This window comes from Heptranchias perlo, chromosome 5 (genome assembly GCF_035084215.1).
Source record: "Heptranchias perlo isolate sHepPer1 chromosome 5, sHepPer1.hap1, whole genome shotgun sequence".
Classification (NCBI taxonomy): Eukaryota; Metazoa; Chordata; class Chondrichthyes; order Hexanchiformes; family Hexanchidae; genus Heptranchias; species Heptranchias perlo.
Window position 1 is genome coordinate 41187917 of NC_090329.1, and position 24107 is coordinate 41212023.

The following is a 24107-nucleotide window of genomic DNA, read 5'->3' on the forward strand; positions in this document are numbered from 1 at the left end:
TTCTGCCCCCTTGTACTCGAGTCCTCTAGATATAAAGGCCAACATTCCATTAGCCTTATTGATTATTTTCTGCACCTGTTCATGATGTTTGTACCTGAACCCCTAAGTCCCTTTGGACATCCACTGTTTTTAATTTTTTACCATTTAGAAAGTATCTTGTTCTATCCTTTTTTGATCCAAAGTGGATGACCTCACATTCGTCTACATTGAATTCCATTTGCCACAGTTTTGCCCATTCACCTAATCTATCAATATCGCTTTGTTATTTTATGTTTTCATTTACACTGCTTACAATGCCACCAATCTTTGTGTCATCGGCAAACTTAGATATGAGACTTTCTATGCCTTCATCTAAGTCGTTAATAAATATTGTGAATAATTGAGGTCCCAAGACAGAGCCCTGCGGGACTCCACTCGTCACATCCTGCCAATGTGAGTACCTACCCATTATCCCTACTCTCTGTCGCCTTTCGCTCAGCCAACTTCCTAACCAAGTCCGTACTTTTCCCTCGATTCCATGGGCTTTTGTCTTAGCTAACAGTCTCTTATGTGGGACCTTATCAAATGCCTTCTGGAATATATAAATAACATCCATTGACATTCCCCTGTCCACTACTTTAGTCACCTCTTCAAAAAATTCAATCAGGTTTGTCAGGCATGACCTATCTTTCACAAATCCATGCTGGCTTTCTCTGATTAACTGAAAATTCTCGAGGTGTTCAGTCACCCTATCCTTAATTATAGACTCCAGCATTTTCTCCACAACAGATGTTAGGCTAACTGGTCTATAATTCCCTGGTTTCCCTCTCTCTCCTTTCTTAAAAAGCAGAGTGAGATGTGCAATTTTCCAATCTAGAGGGACAGTTCCTGAATCTAGAGAACTTTGAAAGATTATAGTTTGGGCATCTGCAATGTGCTCACTTTAAAACCCTAGGATGGAAACCATCTGGTCCTGGGGATTTGTCACTCTTTAGTGCTATTATTTTCTTCATTACTGTTGCTTTACTTATGTTAATTTTATCGAGTTAGGAGATAAATTAAAAAGCAGGACTTCAAAGGCAGTGATCTCAGGATTACTACCAGTGCCACGTGCTGCCAGGGGTACTATACACAATTCCCACTATAGTCTTAGATCCTTTCCTATTTCCCAATTCAACCCATAAGGTTCCTGTTGGCTGCTTACCTCTCGTTATATCCTCCTTTATCATTGAAGTGATTTCATTTCTAATCATTAAGGCTACTCCTCCCCATCTTCCATTTTCCCTGTCTCTCCTGTAGATCTTATAACCCGTTATATTTAGTTCCCAATCCTGACCATCCTGCAGCCATGTCTCAGTAATAGCCATCATGTCATACCCGCCAATTTGAATTTGAACCTGTAGTTCATTTAATTTATTCCTTATACTCCATGCATTTGTATATAGAACTCTTAGTTGGGCCACACACCCTAGCCTGACCTTCAGTTTTGATGCTGGGTTAATCGCCATACGCCTTCTAGTTTTTACTTCATCTGTAGTGTCTAAAGTACACTTTCTTTCTGCTGCTCTACGCTTTTCCCTTTCACTTGTTCTTGAACAACTGTTTGTGCTATTTGTATTGTAAATTTCCCCTGGGTCTTCCCCTCTCTTGCTGCTCTCAACTTTACTCCCTTCTGACTCCCCACTCAGGTTCCCATCCTCCTGCCACTCTAGTTTAAACCTTCCCCAACAGCACTAGCAAACACCCCCGCGAGGACATTGGTCCCGGTCCTGCTCAGGTGTAATCCGTCCCGCTTGTACAGGTCCCACCTTCCCCAGAACCGGTCCCAATGTCCCAGGAATCTAAATCCCTCCCTCCTACACCATCCCTGCAGCCACGCATTCATCCAGTCTATTCTCCTGTTCCTATACTCACTAGCACGTGGCACTGGTAGTAATCCTGAGATCACTGCCTTTGAAGTCCTGCTTTTTAATTTATCTCCTAACTCCTTTTTAGTGGTGTTGGCTGAGGGATATATGTTGTCCAGGACATGAGGAGAACTCCCTGTTCTTCTTTGAATAGTGCTATGGGATCTTTGACGTCCACCTGGGAGGGCAAATGGGACCTCAGTTTGACGTCTGATCTGAAAGATGACACCTCTGACAGTGCAGCACTCTCTCAATACTGCTCTGAAATGTCAACAATTTTACAACACCAAGTTATAGTCCAACAATTTTATTTTAAAATTCACAAGCTTTCGGAGGCTTCCTCCTTCCTCAGGAGGCTTCCTCCTTCCCATTCACCTGAGGAAGGAGGAAGCCTCCGAAAGCTTGTGAATTTTAAAATAAAATTGTTGGACTATAACTTGGTGTTGTAAAATTGTTTACAATTGTCAACCCCAGTCCATCACCGGCATCTCCACATCATGGCTCTGAAATGTCAATCTAGATTATGTGCTCAAGCCTCTGAAGTGGGGTTTGAACCTTCAAATGATGACTAAAAGTAACACACCTTAACAGGAAAAACCTCTCGAAATTCAAACTAATATTCAAAAACTAGCAAAAAAAAAGTTAAGAATGCAGTTGTGTGGGAATTAATGACCTGTTTGTGAAATAATTAGAGAAAAGGATCGTTCCAGCTATTTAATTAACTACAATAAAATACTTTGCATATTTGAACAAATGATTATAGATAAACAGATGACGATTTGAATCTGCAAAAATTTTAATTTCAACGGAGGTGTTTTTCTCTCGCCCATCAGAACAGTTTAATGTTCGTGCTATAACTCTCTCCCGCCTCATGTCCCCCTTGACTGGTTGCCCTCATTATGAATAAAAGAACTAACTGAATCTTCTTTGTCCTCTTTTAATGTCCAGTGTACCAGCTGAACAAAAAATCTCAGAGAGGAATGTTTCTTTGAAGCATGTACTTCAGCATATTGAGACAACTGCTGAAATCCCACACTATGCCCTTTGTGGGATCCGGAAGTGGTCCAGTAAAGTAAACAGTCCGTACCTTGCAGAGCCTTTTTCCCGCTGTCATCTACATGACTTTTTGCTGCTAAATGTGGACTTGACACAAAATGTGCAGTACAATCAGAACAGGTAAGTTGACTAATGTTGGCACTTATTTGTTTTGTGAGGCATTAACACAGATTTATTCTCCAAATGTTGTACTTTACAATCCAAGTTTGATGTCCTCAACTCATTAGTGTCAAAGGGGTTGACACTCATTAAGGTTGGACTTGCAACATAATAACTTGGGATATAAGAAAAGTCAGTGACCCCATTTCATTATTTCATTCCGAAGTCCAAAAGTTAGGGCATGCCAGTAGATTAGAGCATCCTGGATGGTGCTTAGTGAACCTATATGAAGGCTATCTTGTACATACTTCTGCTGCTGCAGAAATGGCTCTGGCTACAAACAAATTCTGTGACATTCATTGGTGGACTAATCTAAGAGCTCTAATGAAGTGCCATTTGTATTTACAGCAGATTTAGGAATGCACCTTCCTCCTGTGTAAGTCAAAACATGTGCATCGCATCTCAGGGGTAATAAATTTCATTATCCTAGAAGAGACCAGTAGTCTTCTGTATCTATTATTAAGAACCACAGATGAATCCACAGAGTATGAAGCAAGTGGTTTCTGCTGAGTACAAAGGGAAACTGTAGGACCTGTCTACTCTAACTGGGGCAGCGTTTGTCCATATGCTTCCTGACATCCTAAAGTCGCTGTAGAAACTGGTGCTTGGAGTAAACACTAAAGAGAGGCAGAGATGAGATGTTCTACTGTTGAGGGCTGTATGATGCTCAGCACCACCTTTCTTGGAGCATAACATACCCAAGATACTTGTTACTTTCTCTTTCAAAACTTGGTCTTTAGTCGCAGAATAATCTATAGCCCTGGCTTAGCGAGTCGCTGTGCTGCCAGCAGGACTTTGCACTCAGCTAATGAGGTTTGCAAAATTGATCCCAGAAGATCGTGTATTCAACTCCTGGCACACCTGATGTTTGCAAGGGCCGTCTTTTGAGGTTCACGATTCACTCGTGTGCAGGCCTCAATAAAATACGTAAATGGCCGTTTAAACAGCCCTGGCTAAATTTTATAACTTTCAGTGGATCTTCCACCCACCTCATTTTAAGTGGGAGTGTCTGGGGACCTCCCGCCCTACCCCGAGAATACCATCGAGTATGCCCTTCTACGGCCTCAGTAGAAGTCATGCCAACGGGATCAATTACCATAAGTAGAAACTCTGCTGGCTCCATTCGGAGCCAAAGGAAAAGAATACATTTATCTTGGGCGCTTCGCAGGCGCCTCTCCCATTCTGAGTGACATGGAGTCACTCCAAATTTCCAGGCCTCTGTCAGGGTGGGTGCCACTAATGTACCCTTGCAGACACTGGTGGCCTGCTCCAACCAAGCAGATGACCCCACCATAGGTGATTTGGGATGGGGTCTGCGTCATTACATATGGGCCACTGGAAATACTGCTTGGCCGAACTTCCACCAGTGGAGTGGAACTCCCAGAATTTCAGCCCCATACAGAATGATTATTTTATTTGTCAAAAGCATTGAGAAAACTGTATGCTTTAGGATTGATCTCATAGTGAAGAGTTAAAGGAAAGCTTCTGTTGAGAAATCATGTACTGCCAAATGGAAAAGCTGTGGATTATGGTATTTGGCAAGACTTTAGATCCATCTAGTTGAAGAATTCAATTTATTCTCAAGTACTGTCAGTACTAATCCAGAAGCTAAAGATTAATTCCATTGAAGTCCATTCAGTAATTATTGTGGCTTTTTATATATCTCTGGGATGATCACCTGGCAGAGGAATATTCTTCCCTATTATGTTTTATGAACTTGGATCAAAAATTGGACAAAAAATGAAATTAGAGCCCAAATTTATAGTCCTTCTGGTAGCAATTGAACGTTCCTCCCATTTGAGCTATCAGGCAGCCCAACCTGTTGTGATAACCTTTGTAATAAATCATTGTCAATTTCTTGATTAGCTCCCAGATCCTTATTCACGATCATAGGAATTTCAGATTACTTAGCAGGTTAAGGGTAGCTTTTGTTACTATTATTTTGTATATCGTTATGTGTTGTAACAAAAATATACTTTGTCTCTATCAGATTATTGATTTGAATTCCTTAATTCAGGATTAATTATTTCTGAGGGCAGTTTTTGCGAGGTACAGGAATAAACAATTTCCTTCTGGAAGGAGAACGGGCGATTAATATGTGTCTGGGTCTTGATTTCTGTTAAAATAAAAGATGGTTTAAATATGCTAATATGGATTGAACGCAGAGGTATTGAGCTTTACTTGTTTTGTAATATCTTTGATGGCTCTCCAATTATCTCAGATTTCAACTGGGAACAAACGCCCTATACCATTATCAAAGAATGGCTAGTTATCTCATTTAGTTATGAGAAATGTATTTTTTTGTGAATGGGCTTTGTTCAGTATAATATCAATGGGTAAGTATGGCTCAAAAGTCAGCTTGCAACTAGAAGAGGGGCTGTTAGTTTGGTTCTGTGACACTTGGGGCGCTAAATTGGGCCATGTAGCACCCGTTACTTCGGCCCTCCACAGCCTCTCCGACATCCAAGATGGCGTCTTGGATGCACACGCATGTTTCCAGCGTGACATGCGCTGGACACCATCTTGGTATAGGAGTCAGTGCAGGCACAGATACCGAATGCCGGAAGCATGTAAAGTAGGGAGAAAATGGATACAATCAGTATGCAATGGTATAAAGTGATAGATACCATTTTGGGACTTAACGCTCAACTCAACACACACTCATTTTAAGTGGGAGTGTCTGGGGACCTCCCGCCCTACCCCGAGAATACCACCGAGTATGCCCTTCTAAGGCCTCAGTAGAAGTCATGCCAACGGGATCAATTACCATAAGCAGAAACTCTGCTGGCTCCATTTGGAGCCAATGGAAAAGAATACATTTATCTTGGGCGCTTCGCAGGCGCCTCTCCCACTCTCAGAGTGACATGGAGTCACTCCAAATTTCCAGGCCTCTGTCAGGGTGGGTACCACTAATGTACGCTTGCGGACACTGGTGGCCTGCTCTGACCATCTGAACGTGTCTTAGAGTGCCTGGCGGACCCCCCACCAGCGCTATTTAAAGGGACCATGCAGGATTTACAGGTCACTGGCTGGATTATTGCTTCTGGCTGTCGAGACATTTGTAACGGTTTTTGCAGGTCTCCTATACTTGAATATTAGGACGTGGGGACATAGCCTAACATTTAGAGCCATGACGTGCAGGAATGAAGTTAGGAAATGCTTCTACACGCAAAGGGTGGGAGATGTTTGGAACTCTCTTCTGCAGACAGCAGTTGATGCTAGCTCACTTGTGAATGTTAAATCTGAAATTGATATATTTCTGTGAACCAAGGGTATTCAGGGATATGGGGCTAAGACGGGTATATGGAGTTAGGTCACAGGTCCACCATGATCTTATTGAATGGTGAAACAGACTCGAGGGGCTAAATGCCACTGCCACTTGCTGCCTCCTGATATGTGCCACCTTCTCCTGCATTTATATTAATGATTTGGATGAGAATTTAGGAGGCATGGTTAGTAAGTTTGCAGATGACACCAAGATTGGTGGCATTGTGGACAGTGAAGAAGGTTATCTAGGATTGCAACGGGATCTTGATAAATTGGGCCAGTGGGCCGATGAATGGCAGATGGAGTTTAATTTAGATAAATGTGAGGTGATGCATTTTGGTAGATCGAATCGGGCCAGGACCTACTCCGTTAATGGTAGGGCGTTGGGGAGAGTTATAGAACAAAGAGATCTAGGAGTACAGGTTCATAGCTCCTTGAAAGTGGAGTCACAGGTGGATAGGGTGGTGAAGAAGGCATTCAGCATGCTTGGTTTCATTGGTCAGAACATTGAATACAGGAGTTGGGATGTCTTATTGAAGTTGTACAAGACATTAGTAAGGCCACACTTGGAATACTGTGTACAGTTCTGGTCACCCTATTATAGAAAGGATATTATTAAACTAGAAAGAGTGCAGAAAAGATTTACTAGGATGCTACTGGGACTTGATGGTTTGACTTGTAGGGAGAGGTTGGATAGACTGAGACTTTTTTCCCTGGAGAATAGGAGGTTTAGGGGTGATCTTATAAAAGTCTACAAAATAATGAGGGGCATAGATAAGGTAGATAGTCAAAATCTTTTCCCAAAGGTAGGGGAGTCTATAACGAGGGGGCATAGATTTAAAGTGAGAGGGGAGAGATACAAAAGGGTCCAGAGGGGCAATTTTTTCACTCAAAGGGTGGTGAGTGTCTAGAACGAGCTGCCAGAGGCAGTAGTAGAGGCGGGTACAATTTTGTCTTTTAAAAAGCATTTGGACAGTTACATGGGTAAGATGGGTATAGAGGGATATGGGCCAAGTGCAGGCAATTGGGACTAGCTTAGTGGTATAAACTGGGCGACATGGACATGTTGGGCCGAAGGGCCTGTTTCCATGTTGTAAACTTCTATGATTCTATGATTCTATAAGAAAGCAGGACGTGTGTCTGGGTGATGTGCCTGTCGTGGTTGAGTAGCTGCCAGTGTGTGTGGCCTGTGAGTTGCGGGTGGGCGGCTTCAAATAGTGGTAATGTGTAAGGGTGAGAGGAAGCATCTGGTTTGAACAGTTGAGTATTGATGGAAAGAGTTTGTTGGTATGTGGGTGATGGGAGGTGTAGTGTGTGGTGCAGTTGGTAGGAGACGCCACTTGACAGTTGATCTCATTCACCTTGACCACTCATATCAAAACATTGAACTTCTTCCTGCACTGCATCCATGTTCATGATGCTGTGCGCCTGGCATTGACTTCGTCCCCCGCTGCCTCCCACTGCCTTTTGGATATATGTGTGGAGGGCCTCTTGTTCCCCCCACCCCCCCTGCCCACTGCAGATATAGAATGTCCCTCCTTCTGTCCATCGCTTGCACCAAGGTCTCTAGTGCATCAGCAGAGAACCTTGGTGCACGCACTCTCGCAGGCCTGGGACCAACTCAGATCGGCAGATTGGTGAGGTCTGGCGTGCAAATTGGAGGACGTGGGATTTAGTAGTGCGCATCCTTTATTCAATGTTTTAACATAACTCATCAGTGTGTAAATATAAGGATGGGACCTGCATCTTTGTTTTACTTGTGCGATGTCTGATCTCTGTTCAGACTCTGTGCAGACAGCAGACTGTTATTTTCAGCAAATAACAGGTACCAGCTCCCTTCAAGCGACTTCGAAGAAACATCCTCCGTTTAAGAGATTGAGCTCCCTCTGGCGGTGGAAAGTGTGAATTGCATTGATTCCACGTGCAAGGCTGGAATGGGACGCTGATTGCAGGTGAGTCCTCAGATGGGCCGAAACTTGCGTCCAGCCTGCGTAGGGGCCATTGGGCACGGGGTAATAGCACATCGCGCTACCTATGCCCAAAAACGGCCCTTATCAAATTTTTCTTTATCCCCCCTTGGTCACCACATAAGGGGGCAGATTTTTACTTCCTATGGCTGGCAGAAGCGGTGCGGTAGATTTACCACCACGTTCCCACTCCGCCGCCATATTTCCTAAGACATACATAGGACTCCACTGCCTTTTTGCCTGCCTACTGGGCAGAGTTTTTTTTATTCGTTCATGGGATGTGGGCATCGCTGGCGAGGCCAGCATTTATTGCCCATCCCTAATTGCCCTCGAGAAGGTGGTGGTGAGCCGTCTTCTTGAACCGCTGCAGTCCGCGTGGTGAAGGTTCTCCCACAGTGCTGTTAGGAAGGGAGTTCCAGGATTTTAACCCAGCGGCGATGAAGGAACGGTGATATATTTCCAAGTCGGGATGGTGTGTGACTTGGAGGGGAACGTGCAGGTGGTGTTGTTCCCATGTACCTGCTGCTTTTGTCTTTCTAGGTGGTAGAGGTCGCAGGTTTGGGAGGTGCTGTCGAAGAAGCCTTGGCGATTTGCTGCAGTGCATCCTGTAAATGGTACACACTGCAGCCACTGTGCACCGGTGGTGAAGGGAGTGAATGTTTAGGGTGGTGGATGGGGTGCCAATCAAGTGGGCTGCTTTGTCCTGGATGGTGTCGAGCTTCTTGAGTGTTGTTGGAGCTGCACTCATCCAGGCAAGTGGAGAGTATTCCATCACACTCCTGACTTGTGCCTTGTAGATGGTGGAAAGGCTTTGGGGAGTCAGGAGGTGAGTCACTTGCCGCAGAGTAGCCATCCCCTGACCTGCTCCTGTAGCCACAGTATTTATATGGCTGGTCCAGTTAAGTTTCTGGTCAATGGTGACCCCCAGGATGTTGATGGTGGGGGATTCGGCGATGGTAATGCCATTGAATGTCAAGGGGAGGTGGTTAGACTCTCTCTTGTTGGAGATGGTCATTGCCTGGCACTTGTCTGGCGCGAATGTTACTTGCCACTTATCAGCCCAAGCCTGGATGTTGTCCAGGTCTTGCTGCATGCGGGCTCGGACTGCTTCATTATCCGAGGGGTTGCGAATGGAACTGAACACTCTGCAATCATCAGCGAACATCCCCATTTCTGACCTTATGATGGAGGGAAAGTCATTGATGAAGCAGCCATATTTCTTAAGACATACATAGGACTCCACTGCCTTTTTACCTGCCTACTGGGCAGAGTGTCCGCTCAGTAAAACCTGGTGAAACAGCAGAAGAGGCTCGATAAGGTAAGTGATAACATTATTTTTGTTGGGCCAGGAGGAGCAGGAGCGCTCCTCCGGGCTCCACAAGAATAACCTGGGCTGTTGCTGTCTCAAGCTCCACCCCCCACCCCCCACCCCTCCCCCCCAAACCTACCTCCTCTTGTGGCTGGATCCACCTCTGGGTCACCTGATATTACACTGGCCTGGAGCTGGTGAGCTGCATCAGGATATCTGTTTGTTGCCCACAGCCAACCACATATACATGTTAATAAGGGCTAGCCCTTGAAATGGACCAAGTCTCCAGCCACCACTATCGGGTGGCCACCTGATAGTTTAAATGTACACTAAGTAAGTGTTCAGCCATTTTCATAGTTCAATGTACTTAGAGTGGTAGCTCAGGGAGAAACAACTTTATTGGTTTGATGTATTGTGAAGGATAGCAAAGTTTGTAATACACTGTTCTATGCTAATTACTGTTTACTTACCTACTTTATTTCAATAATCTGTTGGTTCATAGCCTGAGTCTCGATTGTATATTCTCTCCCAAGAGAGAGTCACGTAGTTGCCATGTGATGCATTCCAGTAAGCCTGCATGCAGTGGCGAGGCGTTCTGTGTTCAATCCGTGGGCTTCACTATTTTTTACCTAGGCATTGGGCAGGTAAAGGCACACTCTGGATCACGAGGACGTAAGATTCACTTATGGGAGTAATCAGTAATGTTGAACCGGAGTAGAATATATTCCAATAGTTAATTGTCATGTACACCTAATTTTTAAAGGCATTTTTACTCACGCAGAGCTCCACCCCATTATACCATTGCCACTGTGTCCCTGAATAGGACATTGAAATCGGGAGCTCGTCATTGGGGAATCACAAGGGGAAACTTATAATTAGCTGCACACTAACAGAGTTAGTTGGTACATGAACATGCCAGCCCAGCAAGTCTCAGTTTGCACTCTGATATTTTCTTTGTTTACTACAGCTTAAAATATAACAAATTGGAGTTAGTAGGGTTACAGTTATAGAATCATAGACAGGTTACAGCATGGAAGGAGGCCATTCAGCCCATCAAGTCTGCCCCAGCCCAATGCACGAGCAATCCAGCTAGACCCACTCCCCCGCCCTTTCCCCGTAGCCCTGCAAATTTTTTCGTTTGAAGTACTTATCCACGTCCCTTTTGAAGGCCATGATTGAATTTGCCTCCACCACTCCCTCTGGCAATGCATTCTAACCACTCGCTGTGTAAAAAAGTTTTTCCTCGTGTCATCTTTGGTTCTTTTGCCAATCACCTTAAATCTATTCCCTCTGGTTCTTGACCTTTCCGCCAATGGGAACAGTTTCTCTCTATCTACTCTGTCTAGACCCTTCACAATTTTGAATACCTCTACCAAATCTCCTCTTAACCTTCTCTGTTCCAAGGAGAACAACCCCAGCTTCTCCAGTCTATCCACGTATTCAAGTCCCTCATCCCTGGAATCATTCTAGTAAATCTCCTCTGCACCTCTCTAAGGCCTTCACATCCTTCCTAAAGTGCGGTGCCCAGAACTGGACCCAATATTCCGGTTGTGGTCAAACCAGTGTTTTATAAAGATTCATCATGACTTCCTTGCTTTTGTACTCTATGCCTCTATTTATAAAGCCCAGAACCCCATATGCTTTTTTAACCGCTTTCTCAACCTGCCTTGCCACCTTCAACGATTTGTGCACATAAGAACATAAGAAATAGGAGCAGGAGTAGGTCAATCGGCCCTTCGAGCCTGCTCCGCCATTTAATAAGATCATGGCTGATCTGATCCTAACCTCAAATCTAAATTCATGTCCAATTTCCTGCCTGCTCCCCGTAACCCCTAATTCCCTTTACTTCTAGGAAACTGTCTATTTCTGCTTTGAATTTATTCAATGATGTAGCTTACACAGCTTCCTGGGGCAGCAAATTCCACAGACCTACTACCCTCTGAGTGAAGAAGTTTCCCCTCCTGCAGTCCCTTATTCTAAGATTATGCCCCCTAGTTCTAGTTTCACCCATCCTTGGGAACATCCTCACCGCATCCACCCGATCAAGCCCCTTCACAATCTTATATGTTTCAATAAGATCGCCTCTCATTCTTCTGAACTCCACTGAGTGGAGTCCCAATCTACTCAACCTCTCCTCATATGTCCACCCCCTCACCCCCAGGATTAACCGAGTGAACCTTCTTTGTACTGCCTCGAGAGCAAGTATGTCTTTTCTTAAGTATGGAGACCAAAACTGTATGCAGTATTCCAGGTGCGGTCTCACCAATACCTTATATAACTGCAGCAATACCTCCCTGTTTTTATATTCTATCCCCCTAGCAATAAAAGCCAACATTCTGTTGGCCTTCTTGATCACCTGCTGCACCTGCATACTAACTTTTTGATTTTCTTGCACTAGGACCCCCAGATCCCTTTGTACTGCAGTACTTTCCAGTCTCTTGCCATCAAGATAATAACTTGCTCTCTGGTTTTTCCTGCCAAAGTGCATAACCTCACATTTTCCAATATTGTATTGCATCTGCCAAATCTCCGCCCACTCACCCAGCCTGTCTATATCCCCTTGTAGGTTTTTTATGTCCTCCTCACTCTCCACTTTCCGTCCCATCTTTGTATCATCTGCAAACTTTGATATGTTACACTCGGTCCCCTCCTCCAAATCGTTAATATAGATTGTAAAGAGTTGGGGACCCAGCACCGACCCCTGCGGAACACCACTGGCTACTGGTTGCCAGCCCGAGAATGAACCATTTATCCCAACTCTCTGCTTCCTGTTAGATAACCAATCCTCCACCCATGCCAGAACATTACCCCCAATCCAGTGATTCTTTATCTTGAGCAATAATCTTTTATGTGGCACCTTGTCGAATGCCTTCTGGAAGTCTAAATACACCACGTCCACTGGTTCCCCTTTATCCACCCTGTACGTTATGTCCTCAAAGAACTCAAGCAAATTTGTCAGACATGACTTCCCCTTCGTAAAACCATGCTGACTTTGTCCTATTAAATTATGTTTATCCAAATGTTCTGCTACTGTCTCCTTAATAATAGACTCCAAAATTTTACCCACCACAGATGTTAGGCTAACTGGTCTATAATTTCCAGCCTTCTGCCTACTACCCTTTTTAAATAAGGGTGTTACATTAGCAGTTTTCCAATCTGCTGGGACCTTTGCCGAGTCCAGAGAATTTTGGAAAATTATTACCAAAGCATCCACAATCCCCACTGCCACTTCCCTCAAGACCCTAGGATGTAAGCCATCAGGTCCAGGGGATTTATCCGCCTTGAGTTCCATTAATTTACATACACCCCCAGATCCCTCTGTTCCTTTATCCCTTTTAGAATTGTGCCCTCTCGTTTATATTGCCTCTCCTCATTTTTCCTACTGAAATGCATCACCTCGCATTTTTCCGCATTAAACTTCATCTGCCATGTGATCGCCCATTCCACCAGCCTATCTATATCCTCTTGAAGTCTATCATTATGCTCCTCACTATTCACTACTCTTCCAAGTTTTGTGTCATCCGCAAATTTTGAAATTGTGCCCTGTACTCCCAAGTCTAAGTCATTAATATATATCAAGAAAACCAGTGGTCCCAGCACCGACCCCTGAGGAACACCACTACACACCTCCCTCCATTCCGAAAAACAACTCTCTGTTTCCTGTCATTTAGCCAATTCTGCATCAACGTTGCTATTGCCCCCTTTATTCCATGGGCCTCAATCTTAATAGCAAGCCTACCATGTGGCACTTTATCAAATGTTTTTTGAAAATCCATATGCACCACATCAATTGCATTACCCTCATCTACCCTCTGTTACTTCATCAAAAAACTCTATCAAGTCATTTAAACACGATTTGTCTTTAACAAATCCATGCCGGCTTCTCCTAATCAATCTACACTCGTCCAAGTGACTGATAATTCTGTCCTCGATTATCGTTTCCAAAAGTTTCCCCACCACCGAGGTTAAACTGACTGGCCTATAGTTGCTGGGATCTTTTTGAACAAGGGCGTAACATTTGCAATTCTCCAGTCCTCTGGCACCACCCCCATATCTAAGGATGTCTGGAAGATTATGGCCAGTAGCGCCTCAATTTCCACCCTTACTTCCCTCAGCATCCTTGGTTGCATCCCATCCGGACCAGGTGGCTTAGCTATTTTAAGTACAGCTAGCCCTTCTAGTACCTCTTCTTTCTCAATTTTTAGCCCATCCAGTATCTTAACTATATCTTCCTTTACTGAGACTCTGGCAGCATCTTCTTCCTTGTTCAAGGAAAAATGTTTCCTGTAATTGTTCAGCAAAAGAATAATTGCATGTGTTTATACCTTCTTTTAGATTTACCTGTGATGAAGTGGATTTCAATCTTCGAGTCCATAGTGCTGGTCTTCTTATCTGTCGTTTTAACCGCTTCAGTGTTATGAAGAAACAAATTGCCATCGGGGGACACAGAACCTTCCTTATTAAGTCAAAGGTACTATTCAGGGAACATGACCAAATGTGCCATTCTGCAGTTGTCCAACCGTGAAAATTTGTAAGAACCAGATGACGGCAATACTTATTAATCATTACGTGTTCCGTAATTGTTATTTTTTTGCCATTGAATCTATGATAAATCTTGGTAATGATGGCAGTACTAGGAAGTTGATTATTTTCTATTTTTGTTCCCAATGTTGACATCAAAGTCTCCTAGATCATATACAGAGTGGATTAGCTACAGATTAAGGGCCCTTGAACTCTACCCCAACAATGTGCCTTTATCTGACTTTGGCAGATGACTAGATTGATACAGACAAAAGAGGCCATTTGGTCCAGTTTAGCTCATCCATCCGGAATAAACAAAAAATTACATTCCTGCATCACGTGATCTATCTCTTGAATGAGTCCAAGGTTCAACTACCACTGTGCTAGTGTAAAATTTTAATTTCCATACAAACGATCCTTGTGACTTGTGCAAGATTGTTAATTTAGTGTCAGTTGGCACGATCTATGGAGCCAATGATATGATGCTTGGCAACTGGAATGCTGATGTGCATCGGATCGAGGCGATCCATTTAATCAGGTACTGAGGCCTGCTGTGCAGTATAATGCAGTGGTGAAGTGCCTGTGCTGCTGAGGGCCTGCACACCAGACATTTGCAAGGCTTATTAAGGCTTCAGGGAACAAAATTGTTAATGAGGTCTTTGCCCCCTATAAAGCAGGCATTGGATGATCAGTCTGTTCAACTATGCTCATTCCTGTTCCTTAATAGGGAGCCTCCTTGATCGTTGCATTGAGCATCTAACTGTTGACCCAGCAATTTAATTATTAATTTCATGACTTCCTTGGGTTTCAGTACTGCAGTTATACACACATTAGTAAAGCTGCAATCCACTTGCTATTTGCGGGTTTTAGTCGATGGAAGTATAATTCTGCTTTGCCTGAATAGGACCTATTGGTATCATGATGGCCATCCAGCTCTACCTGTTGGCTCTGGAGCAGGAAGGTCAGGATCAGAGGAGGCTTGCAGTGGAGCCTGGCCAAGGTGTCCAAAGTTATCTTTGCCTTGGCGAGGAGCTTTGACATTGAGCAGGCAGGAAAAGACGGACAGCAGCAACCAGTGATAGAAGATGATATAAGATTTGTCTGCAAAAGGAACCAGTCATTCAGCAAGAGTCAGGCTGTAATAGATAATAAGGCAGTATGTAATAGATAATACATTTAATTAAGTGCCTGAAACGTGTATGGCATGACAGTCATCTGCAAATATGCCCAGTACGCTTCCCAAATAAAGCATTGTCTCCATTAATCACAGCTGTGCAATATAACTTCTCTCCAACTATCTTAATCTCACTCATACCAAAAAAGTTGTCAGGGCTCTACAGTATCAGTCATCCCAACTGTTATTAACCCTTACAAGTGTGTGCTGCATGTGTATTCAGTGTGCATTGCCCTTAGCAAAAGTGTGTATGTGGTGCTTCCATATGTATCGTCTACTGATTAACCATGTGCTCGTTTTAAATGTTTCCTCAGTGGGAAGAAGAAGTGAGATGGAGAACTGCAGTTGCCAGTAGTGAGGATGGAGGCGGTCCACCACCTCATTGTGCTGGGCCAGTTGCCACAGGTATTCATGCAGTGTGCTGTGTAGCACATCTGTATCATTTGAGCAGAGCACCTGGTAAAACAGATGTGTCTTTGCCCAGAACGACATCTCTGTCATCTGTGCCAGCTCCTGCCGTTCCCTGAATGCTGGGTGCTTCCTTAGTATTGCCAGTGATCAGTATGGGAGCAGACTGTTGCGCAGGTATAAGATTGGACCCTGCATTATCTGGTTCCCCTACACGGTGAAGGCAGAGAAAACAGACTTTTTTCCATTCATTCTTGGGATGTGGGCATCGCTAGCCAGAATGACTTTTTTGCCCATCCTGATTTGCCCTTAAGAAGGTGGTGGTGGGCTTTGTTCTAGCGATTGGATACAACGGAGTGGCTTGCTGGGCCACTTCAGACGGCAGTTTAGAGTCAACCACATTGACTGGAGTCACATATAGTCTCGACCAAGTAAGGATGGCAGGTTCCCTAAAGGACATTAGTGAACCAGTTGGAATTTCACGACAACCTGACAGCTTCATTCTCAGATTTACTAGCACCAGCTCTTTAATTTCCATATTTTTAAAACTGAATTCAAATTCTCAAACTGCCATATTTGAGAATTCAGGTTTTGCACTGGTGCCTGCCACTGTAGAAGTGGTTGACTCATGTTCACTGGATTATTGGTCCAAGCCTCTGGATTACTCGTCCAGTAACATAACCACTACGGTAACCAACCACTGTTGATTGGAGCCAGCCAAAGTATTCATTAAGTATGTTATTGCGGAGCTTTGTACCTCAATCAAGTAACACTCTACTGCAAAGATCCTATTTCTTTGCTCTCCTGGCCAGCCTCTCATCTTTCGTCCTCCATAAATTTGAGCTCATCCAAAACTCTGCTGCCTGTATTCTAACTCGCACCAAGTCCCGTGCACTGATCAGCCCTGTGCTCGCTAACCTACATTGGCTCCCGGTCCGGCAAAGCCTCAATTTTAAAACTCTCATCCTTGTTTTCAAATCCCTCCATGGCCTTGCCCCTCTCTATCTCTGTAACCTTCTCCAGCCCTACAACCCTCCGCGATCTCTGCGCTCCTCCAATTCTGGCCTCTTGCGCAACCCCGATTTTAATCATTCCACCATTGGCGGTCGTGCACTCAGCTGCCTAGGCCCTAAGCTCTGGAATTTCCTCCCTAAACCTCTCCACCTCTCACCACCTCTCTCTCCTCCTTTAAGACAATCCTTAAAACCAACTTCTTTGACCAAGCTTTTGGTCACCTGTCCTAATATCTCCTTATGTGGCTCGGGTCAAATTTTGTTTGATAATGCTCCTGTGAAGTGCGTCGGGACTACGTTAAAGGTGCTATATAAATGCAAGTTGTTGTTGGAATGAACGTTTACTCCATATATAGCTGTAGTCTGTAGCTCAGTGCAGCGATTGTAAAGATGTTTATTGTAGACTTCTCTATAGATGCTCCCAAACTGCTTGACACATTCAAATGACATCAACAGCAACAACTACTTGCATTTAGTGTCTTTATCATAAGAGAAACATCCTGAGGCACTTTTCACAGAGACCTAATCTGACAAAAATGGATTCCGAGCCAAAGAAGTAGATATCAGGAAGGGTAACCAAAAGCTTGTTCAAAGAGGTAGGCGTTAAGGAGACCCTTAAAGAAGTGGATTAGGAAAAGAATTCAAGAGCGTAGGGCTGAAGGCATCACTGCCAATGGTGGGGCAAAGGGTCAGGGAATGAACAAAATGCCCAAGTCAGAAGAACAGAGAGTTCTGGGGAAGTTGTAGGGCTAGAGGAGGTTATAAATTATTGATGTTTGTAAGGTTTGAATTCCTGGCTGAACTGCTCTCTTGAGTTGACCCTCTGGCCAGCAGGTTGCAGCTCCACCAAATCCACCTGCATTTTTTCCTGCTCACTCATGCTTTGAGCTTCACCAATTACTCCCTCTGCAACTCACTAATTGACCTCTCCCTCCTCTGGGAGTGGGTGTATCTGTATTGGTGCCTGTCACTGTAGGAGTGATTGACACAAGGTACTGTGAGATGCCTGGTTGTGATTGCCCATTAGGTCCTGTTGGGAACCTACAAAAGCTGAAGAACAGATTTTAGATTGTTGAGAGTAACTTGAAAAAAAAGTTACATGGCAAGATATTCCTGTGTGTTATGCTGCAGTGCAGAGATAAAGAATGAAAAACAAAGGATGATTGTAACCATGAATTTGGGGAAGGCCTTAGATCTCCCTCCCCCATTGCCTCTTTTGATTCCATGCCCAGAATCTCCAGGCCCCCTCGTCATGAAGTCAAGGGTTGTATGTAGGGTGAACCTGCCCCCGCTACGGTCTGCATACACTAGCGTCTGTTATCTGCAGCTTTCTCTTGAAAGCAGGTAGTAAAGGGATATATGTTGGAAAGAGCAATCTGAGAGAAGACGTATCTCGCCCAAATGTCCAGGCCAACATCCACCTAATGTGAGTCTGTAAAGATATCTTGGCCCTGATATTTAGTGGGAAGCGGGGAGGGAGTGGGGGCGTGTGTCTGTGGCTTGGAAACCTGGAAATCTCGGGAAGGTGGAGGTCGTGGTGAATTTACTGGCAGGACCTTCTCAGCATTTTTTTATCCCATTTCCTGCCCGGCAGCCGGCCAGATTGAGAGGCTGGCTGACTGCTGGGTGGAAAAGCCAGCGTTAGAAAGCTGCAGCCGGGGACCACTGAGGACAGTCCACAGTGGTTGGAGAAGATCATGGGTTGGTGGGTGGGGGAGGGGGGAGGAGGAAGCCAGAACGCAGCATTGAAGAGTGGGGGAGGAGGGGTGCCAGAGCATGGCAGCGAGGAGTGGGGGAGGAGGGGTGCCAGAGCATGGCAACAAGGAGTGGGGGAGAGATCGCGGGGTGTTGTTGGCCAATCGCTGGGGGTGCGGCTTGGCCGATTGCGAGGAGGGAGAGATCGCGGCAGAAGGTTTGCTTGGCCGGGGGTGTGGGGGGTGGGGTGCAGGTTACTTGGACGCCCCCAAACCCGCTGCAGTTAAACCGGAAGTAGGAGTGTTCACTGCGGATTGGGGTCGGGTTTCACATACTTACCAATTTAACCCCCACCCCCTGACCTCTCCCACCCGTCATGGGGAATTACAATTCCCCCCCCTTGTGTGACATTGTGCTTGATGTTTGTTGCTTGTCACAGATAATGGGCCACGCACACACAATGCCATGGCAGCAATACATGATTTTCTGGTAAAACATGGACATTTGGAAAGTATCCAAACATTTGCCAGAGTGTGGTGTATTCTTCCTCAGCGATGCCACCCAAAATTTTACATGAGGTTCTGTTAACGCATCTTGTAAGGCAATATTACAAAATGAAGCAAGATATGAGCACACCCTGAGGCCAGCACATTTCTCCCCCAACTGCTCCCAGGTTTGGTGCACTGGGGAGACGGCATTCATTCTTTCAGCTACCTCCAGTTAGACTGCTTCGGTACTGCTCTTCACTGGAGGGTAGCCTTAGCTCCAAAAACGACCACCCCTTTTTGCAAGACGTCCTTCAAATAGCTCCTGGAAAGCTGCTTCATTAAATGGAGTCATTCTGCAGCGTGCGCTTGCTATAGTCAATTCTTCCACGCTTCAGAAACAAGACGGCTTTACGATGATCAGGAGTCCTTTAAAACTGCTGGTTCAAGGTAACCTGCCCCTTTTCCCCAGTGTAGTATTTGCAGGGCTGTGGGGAAAGGGCAAGGGAGAGGGACTAATTGGATACCTCTTTCAAAGAGCTGGTACAGGCACGATGGACTGAAAGGCCTCCTGTGCTGTATCATTTTATGATTCTATGAGGATACTCCCCGTATACCGTGTACAAAATGCACTGTGCACCAGGAACACTGATCTCACGAAAGCGAGCTGAACTTGCATTATAGCATAAGGCCAGCTTTCTGCATCACAGCTATGTGCCGTGCCCAAAGAGCAGCAGCACTGATGTCACACTGTGAAACTGTGTTATTGGACCCCATGGGTTTTGTGCAGTTCTTGTAGGCACTAGAAACTGGATTGCGTCTGCCCAAACCCATCTCAGCCTACAGCTGTCAGAGAGTGAGGTCGCTCATCTCATCAGTCGGAGTTGGACTGAAGCCAGGTTCCAGAGACAGACAGACTGTGTGTTAACCTACTGCACCAGCCAATCCATTTCATGTTCTTCACTTTTCTGTTTCTTGCTTCACGGTCAGAACTTAAGATCAATCCTACACCCAATTCCTCATTTTAGTATCTCGTTCAAAGAATAGAATGCCTATCACGCTGTTCTTTTCCATGTATTTATGTATATTATCTAGAAACCTTGTGAAGGACAAGCTCAAGCATATTGCCCTTTGATGACCACACTGAATGTATTTGTGTTTGTTGCAGGTCCCTGATGTGCCCATGTCCATTTCCCCATCTCAGTATATCTGTGCTCCTGACAGCAAACATACATTTTTAGCTGCACCAGCTCAGTTACTGCTTGAAAAGTATCTGCAGCACACAAGTAATCGTCTTTTTCCATTGTCTGTAAGGAACTACAGTCATCCAGTGCTGTCAGTAGACTGTTATCTCAACCTAGGACGAGAGGTATGGTGCTGATATCACAAAATCTGTAGAGTATCTCTCATTAATAATTATAATTTGAAAGTTGGCTGTCTACTTTGAAACTGTCTGATCATGTACTTCGGTCGCATGAGAGAGGTGTAAAGTAATAAACTTCTAAATGAGCTAGTAAGCGGGCTTCAAGTGTTACAGCCAGTCCTCCTGCTCTGTGTTTTTGCCAGTACCAGCATAAGCCACACTCCTCACTTTGTGGGATTTTAACTCCGGGCCACTTTAACTCCCGAGCCTCATTTCCATGGTTTAAATGAGGCTCCTGCCCAAATCCACCCAGAATCATTACCTAGCCAGCTGGCGAGAGAGGGATTTCGGACGGCAGGAGGCCACTGCCGGGAACTGGAGAGGGGGATGCCCGGAGCAGAGGGGGCCTGAGGTTTTCTTTGGGGTCAAGGGGAGCACTCCTGCAGTCAAGAGAGTAGGAGATGGGTCTCATGGAAAAGGTGAGCTCGGAGAGGGCATGAGGGGAGATAGGAGAGAAGCTAGGGAAAGATGTGGATTCAAGCTAGAGCAGGGGTAACCTGTGGAGAGGTTTGGCTTGATGAGCAAGGGGAAGGGAGGAAGCAACAGAGGCAGCTGAACAGATGATCTCAATCTTAGTGATAAAGAAGTCCACAGTTCCTCGTACTTGTTGTTGGAGGTGAGGGTAAAGGTGGGCAGGGGGAGGGGTTTCAGGAGATGATTGGTAGTGCAGAAAAGGAGCCACAGGTTATGCTTGCTCTCCAAGATGATCCTGGAGTAGTGGGCAGAGGAAGATGAACGCTGGTCCAGGAAGATCTGGTGATGGATGGCTCAACCAGTTGTGCAACAGATACCCTAAATTCTGCATCCCTTGGACTTGAGGGAGTGTATATGAGGGTCATACTAGGATGGGGAGAGTAAAGGTTTTGCTGGGGATAAGTGCAACAAAGGTGGAGGTGAGGGAATAACTAAGAAATTCGATACCTGCAGGAATATTGTTGCAAATGAAGGGTCACAGCTGGGAGTTTGTAAGTTCAATTGTAAGTGATTTAGGGGAGAGTTTATTCCAGGAGTAGTCGCAGAAGGATGTGGGCTCGGATGGGGGTGGTGAGGGATGCAAGGAAATGGTTGGAGATGGCCTTGTCAATGATCGAGAACATGGGAGTAGAGAGGCCACATGAGATGACAAGGTTGAGGCTGCAGCAGTGAATATGGGTAGGATAGTTTATATGGAGGGCGAGGTTTAGGGATGACAGGAGGGCAGTGAATTCAGAGGAGAGAAGGCAAGCAGAATTAAGATATACATTGAAATCACTGAGGAGGAGTCTTTGCTCAATACAGAGGCTGAGGGAGAAAAGGAAGGAGGATATTTTGATTGAGAATCTCGGGTGGGATTAGATAACGAGGATTTTTAAAAGAGAAGCAAGAGGGGTGAAACGAGGTGATGTGCGCAAAGGAGGAGAAGGTACCAGAGGAGTAGTGGGAGAGACCAAAGTGTGACTGGTGATAAGAGCCACACCACCACCATGGCTGTTTGGGCGGGGCGGATGGTGGAAAGTATATCCAGGCAGGGAGGCTTCAGTAAGGGACAAGGTGTCTCCATCCGTGAGCCAGGTTTCAGTCAAAGCCAGGATGTCAATGCAATCATTCACAATAAGGTTGTGGATGGCAAGGGCCTTGTTCGTGAGTGAACAGATATTCTAGAGGGAAATGTAGGGGTGGCTGTTGATTGCCGATCCGCCGGCAGAGTCCAAGGGACGTGATGGGTGGAATGAGTGGGATGGGAAGGAGGTGGTGAGGTTGGCTCCCAGTAGCCATGCTGTATTGAATGATCGGCGAGAGAGGAGCATAGAGCAGTTGGCGTTGTTGCTTGTAAGGAGGAAGCAATGGGTACCTCACTGTGAAGCAAAAAATGCTTCACACTGACTCAAAAATGGTAGTATAACAGCAGCTATGGAGGTCCCCATTTTGAGACTGAGGGATGTGACAATAGAAACGGCTTCTTTCCCTTCCTAATTCTAAGCTCCAAGGGTAGTGTGCCTTTTGAGAGCTACCCATTTCATCAGCTGGCGGGGAACCATCATTTTTTTCAAGCGGTCTCCTGATCGCATTGCACCATCGGCTGTGGTCTTGAAGATTTGCTCAGCTGCAATGTTAATCTTACAGCTGAAGCGAGTAAGTCTGAGACTAATGCAGGGTGAGAGTGGGGGGGAGGGCACAAGTGTCGGGATACAGATGTTCCAGTGATTCGCGAACCTGGACAATAGTCATTCAAAGAAAATCATACGTACGCTGTAGGTTCGTTAGTCAAAGTGATTATTTAATGATTTAAACAATTCACACAAGCATCAAGCAATACATACAACCTTAAAACCAAGGATTTCAGCATCAAGGCAGAGGAGTGATCAGCTCTCTCGTAGCTCTTGAAGTTTCTTCTTCTTGCTGTTGGATGTTGTTGGATGTCCTTCCTCTAGGTGAAGCATCTTAAAGGCTCCTCTAGCTGCAATAAAGAATCTGCCATGATGTGCCATCTTTATATGGTTTTTGCTAGTTGGGGTGTGAGTAAAAGTCAGGAGAAGTTCCATTTTAGTCACTCACCCACTGTTGCATTAATGGTGGATGGTTGGCTGGGCCACTCAAAACCGTACTGTGTGAACCCAGGTGCAATAGTTTTAGTTGTTTTTCCCAAGGATTTCTAACGGTCTCAGCACTGTTTATCCATTTTATTCTTATCAGTTGTTTTGAGAACCAAAAGCCTGCTTCTCGAAGCTTCATTCTTATCGGTTGTTTTCGAACCTTCTGCACATTGCTGCCGTTGCATTTTAAATTCAGTGTTCAAGGGTTGTTAATCCCTGCCCTTCAGAAGAGGTCGTCATATCATAAGATCCTTGCCATAAAATTATATACCATTTTCAATACTCTTATTTATATTTTATTTGCAGTATATATAATTTTTGTGTCTATTTGAGTAAACTGCTACTGTCAAATTGTACAGGATTTGAGTAAAGCTGATTTTTTTTTACTTCTGGATGTTAAGGATTTATAGTAAAGTACTGCTAAAAGAACAAGAGTTTTTGTGCACTCATTTGTGTCTGTGACTACTCAAACCTCTGTACAGTGCAAGGAAAAGCAGTTGTAGGAGTACGATCAGTGAACAGTTTACTGTCAATTTTTTACACTTTCAAACCAAGTTTACACGAGACCTAATCAGTGGTCCTTAAAGGGACCGCTGGAGGCCAGCACCAAAAATTAACTTTAAAAAAATACTTACCTGAATGTGGAGCCGAAAAGAGCAGGAGTGCTCCACCGGGCTGCACAGCAGTCTTGAAGATTGTTGCCAGCCTATCTCAGCCCGTTCCCGATCGCCCTCCCCCTCTCAATTCACCTCACCCGATTGTCTCCCCCTCTCCCGTTTACCTCCACCTCCCCCAATCGTATCCCCCTTCCGATCTCATCCCTACCCCTCATAATTGCTTACCCCTCTTCAGATCACTTACCCCCCCTCCAAATCATTCCCCCCCCCCACCCCCACCCCCCCAATCATGTCCTGATCACCTCTCCCCCTCCTGATCACGTCCACCCTCCTCCCAGGACCTACCTGAGGGCCGCTGCCAATGACACAAAATTTAAATTAGCTTTGCCGGTGAGCTGCCTGGGGATGCGCAGACTAAATGAGACCCAACGCCCAATATTGAGTGTGCCTTCGGGCTTACTCATTCTGGCGCAGACCAACACTATCCAATGTCACCCCTAATGTATTTTTATTGGTAGCCTAGAGAAGAAATCCGCGGTGTTCAAAATTGTATT

General features: G+C 45.1%; 1 protein-coding gene across 2 annotated transcripts in view; it reads left to right on the forward strand.

The window, feature by feature from the left end:
• Positions 1 to 24107, forward strand: part of greb1 (growth regulating estrogen receptor binding 1) — a 205571-nt gene that overhangs the window by 173114 nt on the left and 8350 nt on the right. The window contains exons 29-31 of one of the 2 annotated variants that reach the window (XM_067984281.1): positions 2835 to 3062; positions 13980 to 14115; positions 20109 to 20309. In XM_067984281.1, the coding sequence (XP_067840382.1) occupies positions 2835 to 3062; positions 13980 to 14115; positions 20109 to 20309 (565 nt within the window). The remainder of the gene's footprint in view (positions 1 to 2834; positions 3063 to 13979; positions 14116 to 20108; positions 20310 to 24107) is intronic. The other variant, XM_067984280.1, reaches the window with a different exon arrangement.